We start from the raw sequence: 17,679 nt of genomic DNA, 5'->3' as shown, positions 1-17,679 counted from the left end.
TTTCCTTTTTTCGTTAACCAGCAGATGAAACTAGCAGGAATTGTTGCCACGGCTCCGGGGTCTCTGTGCCTTCCGTAAATCACTGCTTTTTAAACGTCTTTTGATACTAAATCATTTACAGAACAGTTGTTTTCCTCTCTTTTAATTGACTTCAAACAAGAAAAGTGTTCATCAGTAACCAGAGGAAGAAGGCTTCCGACCATTTTATCCATGAAAATGTTGATTCTGAAACAACGGCGTTCCTCAGAGGGCCCAGCTCAGTTCTGTAATATCTGTAAATATCCCTGAAGATGAAGAAGAGGCCAAACTATTGAGCGTTTATACCAAACCTCTCTATTTTTGCTATTTGACACTAACGTGTCTGATGTGACGTCACTGCCGGCCTTTGAGGGGACGTCGTCTCTGTGTGGGTCCGATTTCTGCAGCAGCTTCATGTGTCTGCACGTCTACTGGCTAATAAATGTACAGAACACAAACACCACCAGGCCTCCGCTTTCTTCACCACCACTGGCAGGAAAAACCAAAAGACGCCATTATTGCATCATCATACTGAGCCAGAACCTGGACTCATGCCTTTATTCATCCCATAATACTCTGTTCAACACACATTAAAATGAACAAAGATTAGTTCAAAACCAAAATAGATACATTTCGTTGTAAGAATAATATTTGCCATTAAATATGTTGTCTCATAATAAAGTGTATATAGTGCGTTCATGACAAACCTCGCTACACCTCAGAATCCACCGTTCATCTTCTCAACTCCCCATTTTAGATTCACTCTCTGCATCAAATAAGGCCTCACACAGGCTCCAGAGGCCGAGCTCGGAGCTTCCACAGCACAACAGGGATGTTCTGCTTCACCTATTCTCTTATTTCTTTTAAAAACACTTGTTGCTGCAGCCAAAGTGCTTCCAACAGCTTTAAACCTCAGAGACGATCTGGAGGACAATCTGGTCATTTCCACAAGAATTAAGGAATACGTTTACACTTTAGAATAAAAGAGGAACTCGATTTTATCATGGAGAATCTGTTTTAAACGTCATAAAAGGCAACGTGCGTGAAAAACATCCTATAATGGCACAAAATGTGAAGCAAAACTCTAAAATTAGGGACTCATCTGGAGACATTTGTGGGCCACTCTGGCAGATTCAGGTCAACATTATGATTGTCTGTAACCTCCTTTAATATTAATGGCACAAGAAGCCATAAAAATTCCCCAAAAGAGCCCGGAATAAAAGACATTATGAAGTCTTTAGTCTGACTGTCAGACTAATAAATGCAGTTTTTGCTTTATTCCTGAACTGAGGAAGTGAAGCTGAAGGTGTCTTCAATCATCACCACAAATGAGGTTTGATGCAAAACGCTGAAGGAAAAAGCAAAGTTTTGTGCAAGAATAGTTGAAAGCTAAGCTAAAATGCTAGCCCCACAACCCCTCCCAGTTCAAGTATAAATGAGCCAGAAGCTCTTTTATTAGTCCAACTGTTCAGCTCTAAAATAATCAGGGAAAAATGCTGAGAAGGAAGCTCATCTGAGCTAAATAGGAACAGTTTATTCGTATTTAGATCGTAAATGTAGGCGTAATATTGTTGTCTGACCTAAATTGACACTTCTGAAAGCACATTTGGCTCCTCTGAGGAGCAGAACTGATGAGAGAAAACTGACTCTGCCGCAGTTTGGGCTGTGAGGAGATTTAAAAAAAGAACCTGAAAGAAGAATCGAGGCCTCGCTGTGGAAGAGGTGAGTCTGTACAACATTTCACCGTGAAGCTGGAAAACACGCAGAGCTGCTCGTCACGTCTGCATGTGCACGAGGGGGTCTGCATGTGCACGAGGGGGTCTGCATGTGCACGAGGGGGTCTGCAGGCCAAACGGGCTGCTTCTTCCTTCTGGTCCCTAATTTCCCTGACAACCCTGGAGGACACAGAACAATCGACAGCATGAAGAAATAGGACGAGAGCAAAGTGTGTGTGTGTGTGTGTGTGTGTGTGTGTGTGTGTGTGTGGGGCCTGGTTTTTCACATATGTGGGGACCTGACAACGTCTCTCCCTCCATCAGAGATGTTGTGAGGAGCTGAAGGGGACGGAGATGAGGAGGGCTTCCGATGTGGCGTGGGCGCCGTCTTACCGAGCTGGTCCGTTTGCGTTTCCAGCAGTCTGGGTTGAGCCGTTTCTGCTCGTCGGCGAGGGCTTTGGCCTGGACGGTGAACACCCGCCGCTCCTCGCTCCGCATCTTCTTCCACTTCTCCCCCAGCAGGACGCTGATGGCTCTGAAGCACAAAAAACCATCACAGGCTGTGAGATCTGAAGGACACGGTTCAGAGTGCTTCTATAAGCTCCTAAAGTCACCTGTATCTCCGGGGTGGAAAATGTGGCTGCAGTACCGCTGCCTGGCCGACAGGGGCAGAATATCCTAATGCTAAACCACTGACAACTACAGGTAAACTGCTGTTGTTGTCCGACACCTGACAGCACTCACCTGTTGTCCTTCCCAGGGTGCATCTGCGTGTACTCCACCCTGAACTTCTTGGCAAACAACATGAAGGCGTTCATCGGTCGCTTGCACTTCGAGGACGCGTTGTCGCCTTTTGCTGGGCCGTTGTTCTGTTTTCTGTTCGGCTTCTGGCGAGAAGGCGGGGAGCCGCTCTGACTCTGAGGTTCTGGAGGTTTGAAAGGGAGACGTTGGGTTTGGATTTGGCTTTCTCATCACATAACACGTAACGTCACATTAGCCCCAAAATGCAGAGCACCTGGCGAGGCGCCTCCGTCCCCGCTGGTGCGAGAGGCCTGCCGCCGTCTGGCCATGCTGCTCAACACGTAGACGGCGGAGGAGTCCAGAGGAGTGAAGTCAAAGCTGAGGAGACGCGCGAGAGTCAGGTCACGGTGATCGGCCCGCTGCTGTTTCAGCAACAAGCCATGACTTTACCTGCGGAAGGTGTCAAAGACCAGCGAGTTGTCGGCGTGTTTAGCATCTCTGTGTCCTGGAGGGAGGCACAGGGCGCCGACCTCCAGGTCATAACAGGGAATCCCATGATGCACCACAGTCAGGCCGGGGTAAAATGACGACCAGCCTGGTAAAAACCAAACGATGACGCTTTAAACGCGGCCTCTGACGGTCGGGACGGGTCAGAAGTGTCAGGCCCACCTTTATTTTTCACGTAGAAGGGGTGGTCCAGCTGACACCGTGCGGTAACGCAGGTCTGTCCGAATGCCCCGGGGTCAAAGGTCAGCTGTAGGACAGTCTGGCCAGACAACACAACCTCAGTGTGATCCACCAGCTGCAGACCTTCGGACCCATACGTCTGGAAATGCGCGGTGGAACAGAAGCATCAAGAGAGGTCCTTTCAGTGCCCTAAACCCTGAGCAGCCTGTGGCTGGGTGCAGCCGCCTGTACCTTCAGGAGCTGCTCTTCTTCTGCGCAGTCTTCCTCGGCGGAGCCCAGGCCGTCCACGTCTCGCCACTTGGAATGGGAGCCGTCGTGGAAGCGCACAAGAGTCCCTGGAGGATGAGAAGCGGTGCTCAGAAATAGCAGCCTCCGGGCCCCACTGGGGGGTGTGGAAGGAGCACACAGACACTCTGTGCTGTCCCACCTTTGAGGAAGCAGTGCCAGGCTGTGGGCGGCCAGGAGATGTTCCACCCGATATCTTCATCATCAGACAGAGAGGACCTGGTGGACACTGCAGAGCCACATTCGCTGCTCTTCTGTCGGGGAACAGGACGTTTTAGATATTTATTGGGCCTTTGGATGATGGCGGTGAACCTGAGCTCTACCCTGCTGCGCTGACTGCAACGACCGCCAGGGGGCGACACGCTGCGTGGCACGGCCCTCGCGTAGGAATGTAGATTACTGCTCCAGGCTGAAGAAGAGCTGAAAACACAGTTCCATCAAACACAGCTCAGGGCGTGACGCTGCACATCGAGCTTCAGCAGAAGGTGCACTGACCTGCTGACCGGACCCTCCTGGAGCAGCGGGCTCTGTGGACCCGTGGCGATGTGAGCCAGCTGCGTCAGCCGGTGGGTGTCGGGAGGCTGCGTGAGTGTGTGTGTGTTTGGCTCCTGGTGCGACACATCCATGTCCACCTGGTAGACAGGTGGCGCCGTTGGCTCTGCCTCCTCCTGGACCTCCTGCAGGTCAGGAAGGTCATCTGGGAGGAAGAGATGAGCGGCGCTCACGCTCGGCTGACTCGAACTGTGTTTAACTAAAACTGACGTTGCTGCTTAAGGCCAGTAAAGTTCAGTGATACACGGTTTAAGGACGGGATGAAGGCGTTCATGCATGGCTGCCCTGAGGGACTGGGTTTCACCGCCCCTGCTCAGGAATCAGAGCTACCTCAGCCATCACTGGACTGGGTCTCCTCAAAATAAAGAATGGAACACGTGTGTGTGTTTAGGTACCATATTCAATGTAGCTGTCACTGCTGGGGCCACCAGGGGAGGAGGGGAGCCGCTCGCTACAGAGGAGGAGATCATGTGACTCAGCCTCCATAGTTACATCTGGGGGTGGGACGGATGAAACAGGTATGGTGTTTTCCTTATGTTACTATTTAGATAGACTTTAGAGGACGAAGCGTCTGTAAATACCTGCGTGTTCCTGCCGAGGCTCGGAATTCTGCACCTTGTGATGCTGAAGGTCACTAGAGAGCTCGGCTGAGGTCATCACCTCCCTCACCATGGTAACGTGACTGAAACATGCAAACAGCTGCAGAAAGTCCGTCAACTCATTTCAGAATTCGGATTTGAATGCGGGCCGATAACGGAAGCCATCGGAGGAAACACTACATTACTCAACACTCAACACAAGCTGCAGTTCCAGAAATGTGTGAGCTGAGAAACTGGAGCTTGACCGGTGTAATGTATAGCCTCTATACGTGCGGGGGGGGGGCGACATGCACGCTGCTGGACAGCTGACAGGTTGATATTGGAGTAATGTTGTTAAAATGTTAAGATTAATATGCGTAACGCAACTACGGCATGTGTTTACAACATGCGACGTGATTAAGGTCGGTTTCGGTCGTCGGTTTCGAAATATTATCACGTGACTTCTTGTTTATAAACTTTTGGGATCGTGTGCGCATGCGCATAAAACCCCATTCATTCAGTATGAAGAGGACAACAATAATATACGCTAACTAAGGGGTTAAACGGATTTAAAACACGAATTCAATGACAGTTGGAAACAATTCCGAGGAAAAGGCGACTTTTAGCGAAGACAAAGCGGCGTTTGGGAGGATTTCTAGGTATCTAAAAAGGACGAGACAGTCTGCTGCCCAAAGCAGTTCACAAAGCAACGAACGTCAACAGAGAAGCTCCACGGAGGGTCGCGAAACTCTATTTACAGCCCAGAATAAGCGTTGACAGTTCAACAACGGGGCTCCACTCGAAAGTTTGGTGTGCGATCGCCTCACAGCCGTTGCCACATTTCATAATCTATGCTGAAAAATCGACAAACTATTTGAATTAACTTTGCTCAACTCACCAAAACAGTCGCCTTCTACGGGAAAGGGGACGAGTATAAACGCTTCACTTCCTGCGTCCTAATTGGTCGGTGTCGGTGTCAGTCAAACGCTTCCTTCAATCTGATTGGTCAGTCAATTTCACCAGGCTGATAAAAGGCTGGGTGGGTTCGCTAGATGAAAGATGGCTGAGCAGAAGTACTGACACAACCCGAAAGTTTATATTCACCGTCTGTAACAGGTACTTGCGCTACATGTCTCCAGATATAAGTACCCATAACATAGCATAAGCATAGATGATAATAGGTGCGTTAAGTAACAAGCAAACAGCCTCCAGCTCAGTCGCAGTGCAACTTGTACAACAGGTTATTTCAGCCAAATAACCTCAAAGATTGTGGCCCTTCCTCATGTCTAAGGCTGCCACAGGTCTTCGCATCCACGACGCTCTGTGAAACTCGAGCAGACGCAATTATATTGGGAAAGCTAAATGACTACATTCACGCTGTGAGAAAAGTGGTGTTCTGTTCCATTATCGCGATAAAACATTGTGCACGTTCATTCATTTGAGGGGAAAAATGGCATTTAAACTATTATTTGTCAGTATTTTTTTGTTTTTAGAGTAGGTTTACAGTACAATAAATTGCATTTGAGTGTTAACACAGCGGCGACGTATAAAAATGCCTCGCGTATAAAATCAACTCTCCTTCACACACTTTGTGCTGCTCTAATAACACTAATTAATTAGGACGAGCATTAAACAACAGTCTTGAGAGTTCTTAGTATCCCCCCAGTGGGCACAGAGGAAAACACAGCATCAAGTTAGACGTGCTGAGCTGAACCAAATATCTAAAATCCGTTATGTAAATATAATAGTACGATAAATGGACAGTGACAAGCAAACGCTGCTACGTGTTTTTTCGAAGGAAATAATGGTATAATTATTATTTCATCACCAAACCAGCATTGGGTCAAATTATATTACCTAACAAAACTACAAATCAAGTGATCGGTTTTATTTTGAAGAGGCACGCCGGAAGTAGTTTTCCGGTTTTAGCCTCCAGAGGTTCGCCGGTGAGATTGACGGTCTTGTGCAGGAGACGCGTTTCTTCGGAACCTGCCAGTAAAGTGTGAAACATCTGATGTTCTACATGTGCCCCCGGTCTGGTGCCGCATGGAAACAGACTAAAAGGCCGAAAGCTTTGGGTTGTGCTGCCGTCTGCGTTGCCTGGTGAGTGTTTTCAGCTCCGAAAAGTCCCGTTTGACAGCTTTGACGCCTCTGCTTCCGTTTATCGCAGCACCGTTACTCTTCTCACAAACTTCCGCCATTGTTGCACTTCAACTCACTTTATTGGCCTTTTCACGTCGTCCTGCCAACTGTTTGCCTACATTCGAGACCTAATTTTGCGTTTGAATTGTGACAAAGTTGGTCGTTTCTTCTACTTTGGTGCGTTTTGATGCTTCCTGTTTCTTGATACTTCCTCTGTTAAAGAAGCAGAAGGGAAATAATTTTCTCCACGGTGGATTTTAAAATGTGCTATCTTTTTATTCTCGTTTGGTTTTTGCATAATAGAAAGCTAATCATAGCAAACAGTGTCTATTGATACGAACATGTATGAGATATCTTTTAAACTAGAACAACAACGCCTCAGTAGCCCGAGTGATGCCCTGAAGGAGAGTTGGCTCGCCCTCTTGTTCAACCGTATGTTTATTAGCAAAAACTGCATCTTGTGCATCTAAAGTTAGGTTATGGATGGGGAGCAGGCGCAGCTGAGTGACGAGGATTCCGCAATCGTAACAGGAGACCATTCGAGGAGGAGGAGGAGGAGGAGGAAGGCCGTCGGCTCGGCTCCCCACAGCTCCATGGATCAGATCAGTGTGGAGTTCGTCCTGCCGGCTGCGGCCAGATGCAAAAGTGGTTCTGACAAGTTGCTCCTGGACGTGGCGGCGAACTGGACCGTGGAACAGGTCCGCGGACGCCGTGGCTTTGCTGTCTCTGGTGCGTTTGGGGCGGATCGGGCAGCGGATTCATGCAGACGATCTCGTTTCCCAGGTGAAGACTCAGGTGTGGCTGAGGGCCGTGACCCTGAACATCTGCCCTGACTTCTACCAGCGCTTCTCTCCGGACCAGTGCATCCTGCTCTACCAGAAAAAAGGCAGCGTGTGTGAGATCTACGACAAGCACCAGGTCTTCCAGACGCTGGACTGCGTCTGCTACTGGAGAGGTACCAGCCGGACCCAACGTGCACGTTCAGTGTTCAGTGGTGTCTTCCAACACGCTCTGTGCTCTCAAAGCCCTGAAGAAAGAAGTGGGGCGGATCCAGCTGGTGCTCCGCCCCCAGCCGTCGGAGGAGTCGCTGCAGTACCAGCGCTACCTCAACTACCTGATGGGCTACGACGTGACGGACGTCAGCAACGTGCACGATGACGAGCTGGAGTTCACCCGCAGGAAGCTGCTGACGCCGCGGCGCCTAGAACTGGTGGAGCGGGACCCGAAGCTCTACTCCATGGACCCCTGGGTCACCTGCAAGAACCTGCCTGAGCACCTGCTGAGCAAGGTAGCTTAGCTCCGTATTGGAAGGAGCCAATCGGGGGCTGCCTGAAATATGATGTGCTGTGGTTCCTCCAGGTCAGCAACGGTTCCATCCTGGTGGTGATCCACGTCAGCACAGTGAGCCAGACCATCAAAGTCTCCATCGACGACTCTCCAGCGCAGGTAAAGCAACGCTGGGGAGGGAAACTCTCACCTTTCAGTCCCGCTCAGGCTCCTCTTCTGCTCAGGTTTTGACCAGTTTCTTTGCCAAGACATCAAATAAAAGAGTTCTGCTCGGTATTCCGGAAAACCTGAGCGAGACGGACTTTGTGCTGCGCGTGTGTGGAAGGTATTTATACTTTTAGATCTCGTTCTTGTGGAGCGTTTCAGAAGTGAAGAGTAACTTTGTAAGTGTGTGTTGGTGCAGGGAGGAGTATCTGTACGGTGACAAACCTCTGCAGAACTTCAACTGGGTCCGACAGTGTCTAAAGAACGGGGAGGAAATTCATCTGGTTCTGGAAACGCCACCCAATCCTGACCTGGACCTGGTCCAGAAGGAGGACTGGGCTCAGGTGGACGACTGTACCGGAGTTGCGGGTGCGGTGCTGATTCAGGAGACGGTCGGTTCAGCCACGTTTTCCAAGTCAGAACTGGTTGATTGTGTTTGCCAGGTACCCACGAGCAACTGACCATCGACGGGAAGGACCACGAGCGGGTGTTCACCATCTCCATGTGGGACTGCAACAGGAAGTTCAGAGTCAAAGTGCTGGGTATCGACATCCCGTCCCTGCCGAAAATCCCAGACTTCCTGGTGTTTGTTGAAGCGAGCATCTTCCACGGCCAGCAGCTCTTAGCTCAGGTAGCCGCACGCTAATCCGCCTTAGCTCAGGGGCGTCCAGATCCAGATCCAGTCCTCTGTCCTACCAGGTCGGTCTTTTCTCCTGAGACAGTAAAACCAGGACTGGATCTGGGGAAACAGATCAACACCGGTCTTAAATAGTCAACATTTTATGCAGCTCTCATGTCCCAACACACGAGCAGCAGGTTTCAGTAAAGATTCTCTCTCCTTCCCCAGGAGAGAACCTCCTCCAAAACATTTACTGAAGAGGTTCTGTGGAACTGCTGGCTGGAGTTTAACATCAAGATCAAGGATCTGCCGAAAGGAGCACGTCTCAGCCTCCAGGTGAGCTGGGAACGGTCCCGGTCCGACCAGCCCGAACCAGCCGGCCTTAAAAAGCTTTGATGCTTTCATCTGCTCCATCCAGGTGGTTTGTAGGAAGCAGCCTCAGACTCTAAACTCCAAGGGGGGCTCAGCGCAGCAGGACAGCCCAGCGGCAGCGGCAGCGGGCGGCCACGATGGTGAGGACTTTCAGCATCCGTGCTGCAGCGACCTCCAGCCTCACGCCCCCCCGTCACCGTGTGTTGACAGGAAAGACCAAGAGCCGCCTCCTGTACTACGTCAACCTGCTGCTGGTGGACCACCGCTCGCTCCTGCGCCAGGGCGAGTTCATCCTCCACATGTGGAAGATGCCGGAGAAGAGCGACGAGAGCAGCAGCAGCATCAACGCCGACAAGCTGACCTCGGCCACCAACCCGGACCGGGCGTCCTCCATGGCCGTCGCCATCCTGCTGGACAAGTACTGCTACCCTGTGGTGCTGCCCAAGAGCCGCGCCGCCAGCCGGGAGGCCAGGGGCGGCGTGGAGGAGGCGCAGGGCGGCGAGCGGGGGCAGCGGGAGATGCCCAACCACCTGAGGAAGCAGTTCGCTGTTATTGTGAGGACCGACCCGCTTCATCCTCTGAGCCCAGAGGACAAGGAGCTGCTGTGGCACTTCAGGCACGAGTGCACGCGCGACCCCAGGTGCTGTGCACGTGGACGACCACCTGCCGCCACCCCGCGCGTGTCCTCACCTGCACCTTTACCTTCGCAGGGCCTACCCCAAACTCCTGAGCTCCGTCAGCTGGGGGAAGCAGGAGGACGTGTTGGAGACGCACCGGCTGCTGGAGCGCAGCTCGGCCTGGGACAGCAGGTAAGGACGCTCCGCTCCGCTCCGCTCCGCGCCGCTCCGCGCCGCGCCGCTCCTCTTCAGCCGGCCCGTTTCCTGCCGTCACTAACGGGCGCCGCCTCCAGCGGGCTGGACGTGGGTCTGGCCATGCAGCTGCTGGACTGTCATTTCTCAGACGCGCAGGTTCGCTCGCTGGCCGTCAGGAAGCTGGAGACCCTGGAGGACGACGACGTGCTGCGGTACCTGCTGCAGCTGGTGCAGGTGCGTGCAGGCTCACCTGGGGGGCCGGACCCCTTTTAAACCACCGCTATTGTCTTCAGGCCGCTTAAATGCAGACGTATTATTAGATCAAAGTCTTATTTTAGCTCCTTGAATTGTGTGTTTGTGTAAGTTTGAGGGAGGTTTTTTTCAGTCCTCTCCAATCATCAAAACTGTGATCAAGAAAGCGTGAAGCTATTTGTGCTTCATGTGCACCACATCATTTGCACATCAATTTCCCTGATGTGTTGCCATAGCGACTCTAACGACTTTGCATGAGGCGTTTAAATGATCAGCTGATCTACCTCTGTGTCCTGCTGACATCACGTAGTCAAATGTGATCTCAGGTGAGCTCTGAAAGCCGGACGGACACTTTTGACGCTTGCGTGTCGTCTGCAGGCGGTGAAGTTTGAGCCCTACCACGACAGCAGCCTGGTCCGGTTCCTGCTGAAGAGAGCTTTGAGGGTAAACCCTGTGTGTGTGTGTGTGTGTGTGTGTGTGTGTGTGTGTGTGTGTGAGTCTGCTCTGATCTCTCCCTCCGCTCTCCCTCTGCAGAGCAAACGCATCGGCCACTTCCTCTTCTGGTTCCTGCGCAGCGAGATCGCCCAGTCCATGCACTACCAGCAGCGCTACGCGGTGCTGCTGGAGGCGTACCTGCGGGGGTGTGGCGAGGACATGCTGCAGGACTTCAGGAAACAGGTGAGCGGTGCCTCCCGGCATCATCATCATCATCATCATCATCGTCGCGGCCCGGCAACCTTCCGCTGACGCGTTGGCCGGCGCCTTTCAGGTGGAGACCACCGAAGCTCTGCAGAAAGTCACGCGGGAGATCAAGACTGTGTCTGCCGACAAGTACGACATCACCGCCCAAGGTGGTTTCCGGGTCAGGTACCGTTGGTCTGAGCCTGGGACCAGAGAAGATGTGACTCAAGTTGCCTGTGCTCCTCAGTGGTGTTCCAGCTCCGCCAGAAACTGGAGGCCCTGCAGTCGTCCGGCCTGCCCGAGGATTTCAGGGTCCCGTATGATCCTGGACTCAGAGCTGGAGCCCTCTTGGTGGGACACGCACCCATTCTGGACCCTCCAGGAAATGAAGGCACTCGCATAAACAAACGTTTCTTCCCGTCAGATCGAGCAGTGCAAAGTGATGGCGTCCAAGAAGAAGCCGCTGTGGCTGCAGTTCAAGCGGGCCGACAGCACCACGCTGTCCAAAGACCCCATCGGCATCATCTTCAAGGACGGCGACGACCTCAGGCAGGACATGCTGATCCTGCAGGTGAGCGCTCCGATCGGAGCGTCCGGAGCGACCGGAACGACCGGAGCGTCCGGAACGATCGGAGCGTCCGGAACGATCGGAGCGTCCGGCTGCTCACGGCTGTGCTTTCCCTTCAGATCCTGCTGATCATGGAGTCCATCTGGGAGACGGAATCACTGGACCTCTGCCTCCTGCCCTACGGCTGCATCTCCACTGGGAACAGAATAGGTTGGGCAGGCGTCCCTTTCTCGTGGGGGGGCCCCGGGGGGGCCGGGCCATGCTCAGCCTCTGCTCTCTGTTGTGTCTCAGGCATGATTGAGATCGTGAAAGATGCCACCACCATCGCCAACATCCAGCAGAGCGTGGTTGGGAGCACCGGAGCTTTTAAAGACGAGATCCTCTGTCAGTGGCTCCGGGACAAGTGTGTCAACGAGGACAAGGTACGCTGTCCACAGATGCTGCTCACGAGGACGTTCCTGATCCTGTTTGAACCGGATCTACGGCAACGTGGTGAGACGGTGCCGTTGTCTCTACACTGGGCTGTTGCAACGTTTGACAGGAAGTAGCAGACACACAGACAGGAAGGAAGCTGCTTCTTCCTGTCTTCACATCATACCTGCAACGTGCAACCTCCCCTCCTGGCCGAGGCTCCACCACATTCAAATACTTTGTTCCAGGAACTAAACCGTTTCAGGCCTGGTGCTTTCGTCCCTCCTGACGGCGTCTGTCTCTGTAGTTCCAGCAGGCCGTGGAGAGGTTCCTGCACTCCTGCGGCGGCTACTGCGTGGCCACCTACGTCCTGGGGATCGGAGATCGCCACAACGACAACATCATGATCACCGAGTCTGGTGAGGAAGCTGGGAAGTGGTGTTGTCGCAGTTGTTCTGGGATGAATGATTCCGGGGCCGGCTGGGAGTAAACACGGGACAAAAGGCTCCAACCCTCTTTTGTCTTCCTGCAGGAAACCTCTTCCACATCGACTTTGGCCACATCCTGGGGAATTACAAGAGTTTCATGGGAATCAGTAAGGAATGGGTTCCCTTCGTTCTCACGCCTGACTTCCTCTACGTCATGGGAACCTCTGGAAAGAAAAGCAGCCCCAACTTCCAGAAATTCCAGGTGCCTCAAACGTGAAGTCCTGTTGTAAACACAGCAGACACGTGTGCACGGCTACACACCCGCCGCCTCTCGTCCAGACACACTCGGCATTGTTTTACTTGCCTTTCTCCTTCAGAATGTGTGTGTGAAGGCCTACCTGGCTCTCCGGCATCACACCAACCTGCTCATCATCCTCTTCTCCATGATGCTGATGACTGGTACAACTTCTGATTTGGATAAAAACTCCTCATCTTGTCTCTGAAACCATTCAGTTTGACTCCTGTGCTGCTTTTTTCAGGCATGCCGCAGCTGACGAGCAAGGAGGACATCGAGTACATCAGAGAGGCGCTGACGGTGGGCCGCAGCGAGGACGAGGCGCAGCGCCACCTGCTGGACCAGATAGAGATCTGCAGGGAGAAGGGCTGGATGGTTCAGATCAACTGGTTCGTTCATCTGGTTCTGGGGATTAAGCAGGGTGTGGAGAAACGCTCCGCCTAGGGCTCCTCCTTTGATAGATGGGCGAAGGGAAAGGTCTTAAACATGGTAAACACACAAAACTGTTGGAGTTCTCCAGACCTGCCGAATACCAGAACTGGAAAACTGCACCTCAGCAAAGTCGCTGTTTATCCGGTCGATCCTGTCCTGAGCAAATGTAGGTTGACGGTTGTCTAGGCGACCACTGAAAGCACTGCTCGGTTTCTGTTGCTGCCTTCAGTGTCGTTTCCTGTAGAGGAAATAATCATTTCCTCCAACAAGATGTTTGCCTTTGGAAACATGGTACAAGTCACAGCGGCTGTTAAAGTTTTAACGTCGCGTCTGTCTCACACTGAAACTGTGCAAAGACCGACCACACGATCCGAGTTCTGAAACTAATTTATGGATTGAGTGTTACAGGAAAGGAGACTTTCGTTATTTATAGGACAGCGAGCACATGCTGGTCAGTGCTGTAGTCACCCTGGATCCTCACCAAGTCCAATACAAGTTCTCTGCACAGTTAAATGTGTTTGTATTCGTTTTTTAAAGTAACTTATAGCAAAAAAAAAAATCATCCACAATTCATTCTGACACAGAGAGGTAATGATCCTGTTTTAAATGTCTTCTTGGTAGGATCTACGGCCATCAGCTCCTTTATAATCAGTATTTTCTATGTCAGTTATGGTAATAAACAATATTACTGTTGACAGAGTTCTTTTTACCTAAATTTGAGGCCATAAATCATCTTTTTTGTAAATGTATGTATTTCAGTGTTGGTATCTGTGTGTACTTAGCTAAGACAAATACAAAGTTGTGTTTTTTGACTCCGTATTTCATCATTTACAGCATTATTTTAAGCCAGCGTTTTCTGTAATTACCAGCTTTGGCCAGCAGATGGAGACCTCCACATAAATATTTCCACGTCACTTCCTTTCATCTTCTGCGTTTAATCCCAAATTATCTTTCAGGGGTTTTCATCTGCCAGCAGCTTTGTGTGTCCTCGTCCTCTTTACTTAAAAAAAAAAAAAAAAAAAATCATTGTCGGCGTGGGCGTACCACATGTCGACACAAACGAAGGGGAACGATAACCTTGGTCTTGCACAGCCCCAAGTTCTTTTTCTGTGCACATTTCTGAGGAAATCGAGTTTTTTTTTAGCACCACTGTGAATATTTTAAGGTTTATTGAGGAGTTGAGTGAAATGTGATTAGCCCACAGAAGCTTTCTTCCCCTTAATCCATGTTTCTCTTTAGCATCTTTATTGTTGGAGAGACATTTGAGCGCCGTTTCATCTTTTGTCAAAAATGCATCTCCGGGCGATCAGATTATCTCTGAACATGAGGAATGAGAGAAGGAAGGAGATGAGATGAGGCGTGCACTGATCAGGGGGGCTGCACGCGCTCAACGCACGACTTTCAAAGGAGCGAGTCGCTCAACGGACACAAGACAGAAGCTAAATGGCGTCCTGATTCTGGAAGGTTCCCCACCTTTCACAATAAAAGCTTTGCTCCAATGTGATGCACATTTCATGGGAAACGAGGACAGAGACGGGAAACAGAAGCAGCTACTAAGCGTATCATTGCTCACGGAGGCGAGCTCCACCTGTAGAGACGTCCTCCTCGGCTCTGACAGGTGTGTGTGGGAGGAAACTGGGAGAAACTGGAACACCGACAATCGATTCGCTCTCTGTTATCTTTGGTGTCTCCAGGAAGACGTGAACCAGATCAGATAACCAGGGAAATTAGCGCGCGTGTGTGTGTGTGCGTGCGTGTGCGTGTGTGTGTGTGTGTGTGTGTGCACTGATCCAGTCCCACACCTGGTTCCAAGGGTACATCTCTGGGGAGGGGGCAGTCGGCCTGTCCTCACTGGCTGTTTTTGGGTCAGAACCAGGCCTCGGGTTAATGGGACGTCTTATTGAGGTCGTGCTGAGCTGAAGGTGAAGAACTGATCTGGGATCAGTCCCGACGCGCAGACGCACACTTTGGTCCAACAGGAGCTGCTTGTGTTTCAAACGTGACCTTTAACTAGTTCATTCCAAGAACACCTTTAATATTTAACACCACAAACTGCCTGTAAGGGGACCCAGTCTGTCTGGAGGTGTGTGTGCGTGTGTACGAGGGCGAGAGCGGGTCAGCGCCTCACACCCGATACCCTTACCGAGTGAGCACGAGGGCGGTGGGGAGTGTGTGTGTGTGTGTGTGTGTGAGGACGTTGCTCAGCTCTGCTCGTCTTAGTGTCCAGACAAACACATAAACACACACAGGACTTCACGATGACTCTGACCCTTCAGGTCCTCGGGTCAGCAGCTCAAGCCCGACAGAAGGATCCGTAATTAGTGCACATTAGGAGAGCCCAGTAATCTGTGTGTGTGTGTGTGTGTGTGTGTGTGTGTGGGACTGCTGTAATTCCTTTGGCTAAACACCCGACCAGCCAGCCGGTGTTACCCACAAGCCCTGGTGTGTTTGTCAGAGCGCAGCAACACGCTGAGTTGTGGAGTTTTGGCCCCTGCTGGACTCAGCCAGTCAGAGCAGAGTATTATCCCAACACAGTTAAGCTCCCTGAGCCGACCTTCGCGCTCCGCCGCCTCACAGCCTCCCGTGGATGACGGCCGGGACGGAGACCTGACCCAGCGACCGGGGAACCCAGGCCCACCTCCCAGCCGGGCTCCGCCACAGGCAGGAATGGCGCTCCGCAGATCCCCCTCCTCTCCGCAGGCAGGTGAGTGTCCCGGTCCAGGACGCCCAGCTGGACCCTCCTTTGTGTGGCCTGTCCTGCCGCTCCCTCCCGGATTCTCGCCCAACAAAAAGGAGTCAATAGACGGGCCCACTATAGAGTAACCCTCCCATTGTGCCCTCCCAATTCTACCATTGAGTGTGTGTTTGTGTGTGTCAGCAGGCCGTGTGGGACACCCGCTCGTCAACAGGGTGTCCAGTTGCACGTGAGGCTGCCGCAGGTTCATTCAGAGCCGTCTGAGCTGATCATGATTCCCAGACTGGACTTTAAGAGTCAGCGTTACGTAATTTGACGCTGACTCAGCATCAGCAGAGGATATATATTCATCCATCAGGCACACACACACACACACACACACACACACACACACCGGCAGCATTCGTGTTGCTGGTGCTCTCTGCACCTCGTAAATTCCTGTTTAAGGTTTCTCTGATTCCTTCCTGAAATTTGGGCCACGACAGTTTTGTTATTTATTCATTTAAAATCCCAAATACGACACAAACATCCAGCGTTTTGGTTTTATCCCTCCAAGAGACTCATGGGAAATGTGGCGTCACACAGGATTAACATTTGTTTTCACCAGTCTTACACCAGTCTTTCACCAGTCTTTCACCAGTCTTTCACCAGTCTTTCACCAGTCTTAAACCAGTCTTACACCAGTCTTTCACCAGTCTTACACCAGTCTTTCACCAGTCTTACACCAGTCTTTCACCAGTGTACCAACAGTCTTTCACCAGTCTTAAACCAGTCTTTCACCAGTCTTTCACCAGTCTTTCACCAGTGTACCAACAGTCTTTCACCAGTCTTAAACCAGTCTTTCACCAGTCTTTCACCAGTCTTACACCAGTGTACCAGCAGTCTTTCACCAGTCTTTCACCAGTCTTACACCAGTGTACCAGCAGTCTTTCACCAGTCTTTCACCAGTGTACCAACAGTCTTTCACCAGTCTTAAACCAGTCTTTCACCAGTCTTTCACCAGTCTTTCACCAGTGTACCAACAGTCTTTCACCAGTCTTAAACCAGTCTTTCACCAGTCTTTCACCAGTCTTTCACCAGTGTACCAACAGTCTTTCACCAGTCTTAAACCAGTCTTTCACCAGTCTTTCACCAGTCTTTCACCAGTCTTACACCAGTCTTTCACCAGTCTTACACCAGTTTACCAGCAGTCTTTCACCAGTCTTTCACCAGTCTTATGCCAGTCTTTCACCAGTCTTACGCCAGTCTTTCACCAGTCTTACACCAGTCTTTCACCAGTCTTACACCAGTCTTTCACCAGTGTACCAGCAGTCTTTCACCAGTCTTAAACCAGTCTTTCACCAGTCTTACACCAGTCTTTCACCAGTCTTTCACCAGTCTTACACCAGTCTTTCACCAGTGTACCAGCAGTCTTTCACCAGTCTTTCACCAGTCTTTCACCAGTCTTACACCAGTCTTTCACCAGTGTACCAGCAGTCTTTCACCAGTCTTACACCATTCTTTCACCAGTGTACCAGCAGTCTTTCACCAGTCTTTCACCAGTCTTACACCAGTCTTTCACCAGTCTTTCACCAGTCTTACGCCAGTCTTTCACCAGTCTTACACCAGTCTTTCACCAGTCTTTCACCAGTCTTACACCAGTCTTTCACCAGTCTTTCACCAGTCTTACACCAGTCTTTCACCAGTCTTTCACCAGTCTTACGCCAGTCTTTCACCAGTCTTACACCAGTCTTTCACCAGTCTTTCACCAGTCTTACACCAGTCTTTCACCAGTCTTTCACCAGTCTTTCACCAGTCTTACACCAGTCTTTCACCAGTCTTACGCCAGTCTTTCACCAGTCTTTCACCAGTCTTACACCAGTGTTTCACTATTGTACCACCAGTCTTTCACCAGTCTTTCACCAG

General features: G+C 51.2%; 2 protein-coding genes across 5 annotated transcripts; one reads left to right on the top strand and one right to left on the bottom strand.

Annotated features, from left to right (window-relative positions):
* Positions 1 to 538: 538 nt before the first annotated feature.
* On the bottom strand, positions 539 to 5,562 carry LOC101071460 (HMG box-containing protein 1-like). Of its 3 annotated transcripts, none has more exons than XM_011613533.2 (13): positions 5,475 to 5,562; positions 4,580 to 4,680; positions 4,394 to 4,492; positions 3,942 to 4,143; positions 3,770 to 3,866; positions 3,589 to 3,700; positions 3,393 to 3,496; positions 3,144 to 3,300; positions 2,925 to 3,069; positions 2,749 to 2,852; positions 2,478 to 2,658; positions 2,127 to 2,268; positions 539 to 1,913 (listed from the first exon to the last, which is right to left on the bottom strand). In XM_011613533.2, exons 2-13 carry the CDS (start codon positions 4,668 to 4,670, stop codon positions 1,896 to 1,898), a joined length of 1,452 nt encoding a protein of 483 aa, XP_011611835.2. In that variant the 5' UTR covers positions 4,671 to 4,680; positions 5,475 to 5,562; the 3' UTR covers positions 539 to 1,895. The 3 variants fall into 3 exon arrangements, with proteins under 3 accessions (XP_011611835.2, XP_011611834.2, XP_029681182.1); XM_011613532.2 differs by having other exon boundaries at positions 4,580 to 4,697; positions 5,475 to 5,556; XM_029825322.1 differs by having other exon boundaries at positions 3,589 to 3,697; positions 4,580 to 4,697; positions 5,475 to 5,556.
* Positions 5,563 to 5,833: 271 nt separating this feature from the next.
* On the top strand, positions 5,834 to 13,891 carry pik3cg (phosphatidylinositol-4,5-bisphosphate 3-kinase, catalytic subunit gamma). Of its 2 annotated transcripts, none has more exons than XM_029825321.1 (24): positions 5,834 to 6,679; positions 7,250 to 7,416; positions 7,502 to 7,673; positions 7,744 to 8,006; positions 8,078 to 8,164; positions 8,230 to 8,330; positions 8,409 to 8,578; positions 8,653 to 8,840; positions 9,057 to 9,164; positions 9,247 to 9,340; positions 9,411 to 9,840; positions 9,911 to 10,009; positions 10,111 to 10,246; positions 10,643 to 10,708; positions 10,799 to 10,942; positions 11,034 to 11,115; positions 11,193 to 11,296; positions 11,370 to 11,516; positions 11,633 to 11,723; positions 11,805 to 11,935; positions 12,232 to 12,343; positions 12,457 to 12,614; positions 12,730 to 12,811; positions 12,892 to 13,891. In XM_029825321.1, the coding sequence occupies exons 2-24, from the start codon at positions 7,312 to 7,314 to the stop codon at positions 13,089 to 13,091; spliced, it is 3,270 nt and encodes a 1,089-aa protein (XP_029681181.1). In that variant the 5' UTR covers positions 5,834 to 6,679; positions 7,250 to 7,311; the 3' UTR covers positions 13,092 to 13,891. The 2 variants fall into 2 exon arrangements, with proteins under 2 accessions (XP_029681181.1, XP_029681180.1); XM_029825320.1 differs by having other exon boundaries at positions 7,191 to 7,416.
* The last annotated feature ends 3,788 nt before the right edge of the window (positions 13,892 to 17,679 follow it).

The sequence above is a fragment of the Takifugu rubripes genome, chromosome 18 (genome assembly GCF_901000725.2).
Source record: "Takifugu rubripes chromosome 18, fTakRub1.2, whole genome shotgun sequence".
NCBI lineage: Eukaryota > Metazoa > Chordata > Actinopteri > Tetraodontiformes > Tetraodontidae > Takifugu > Takifugu rubripes.
The sequence above is the reverse complement of the archived record's forward strand: the minus strand, read 5'-3'. Positions and strand labels throughout refer to the sequence as shown.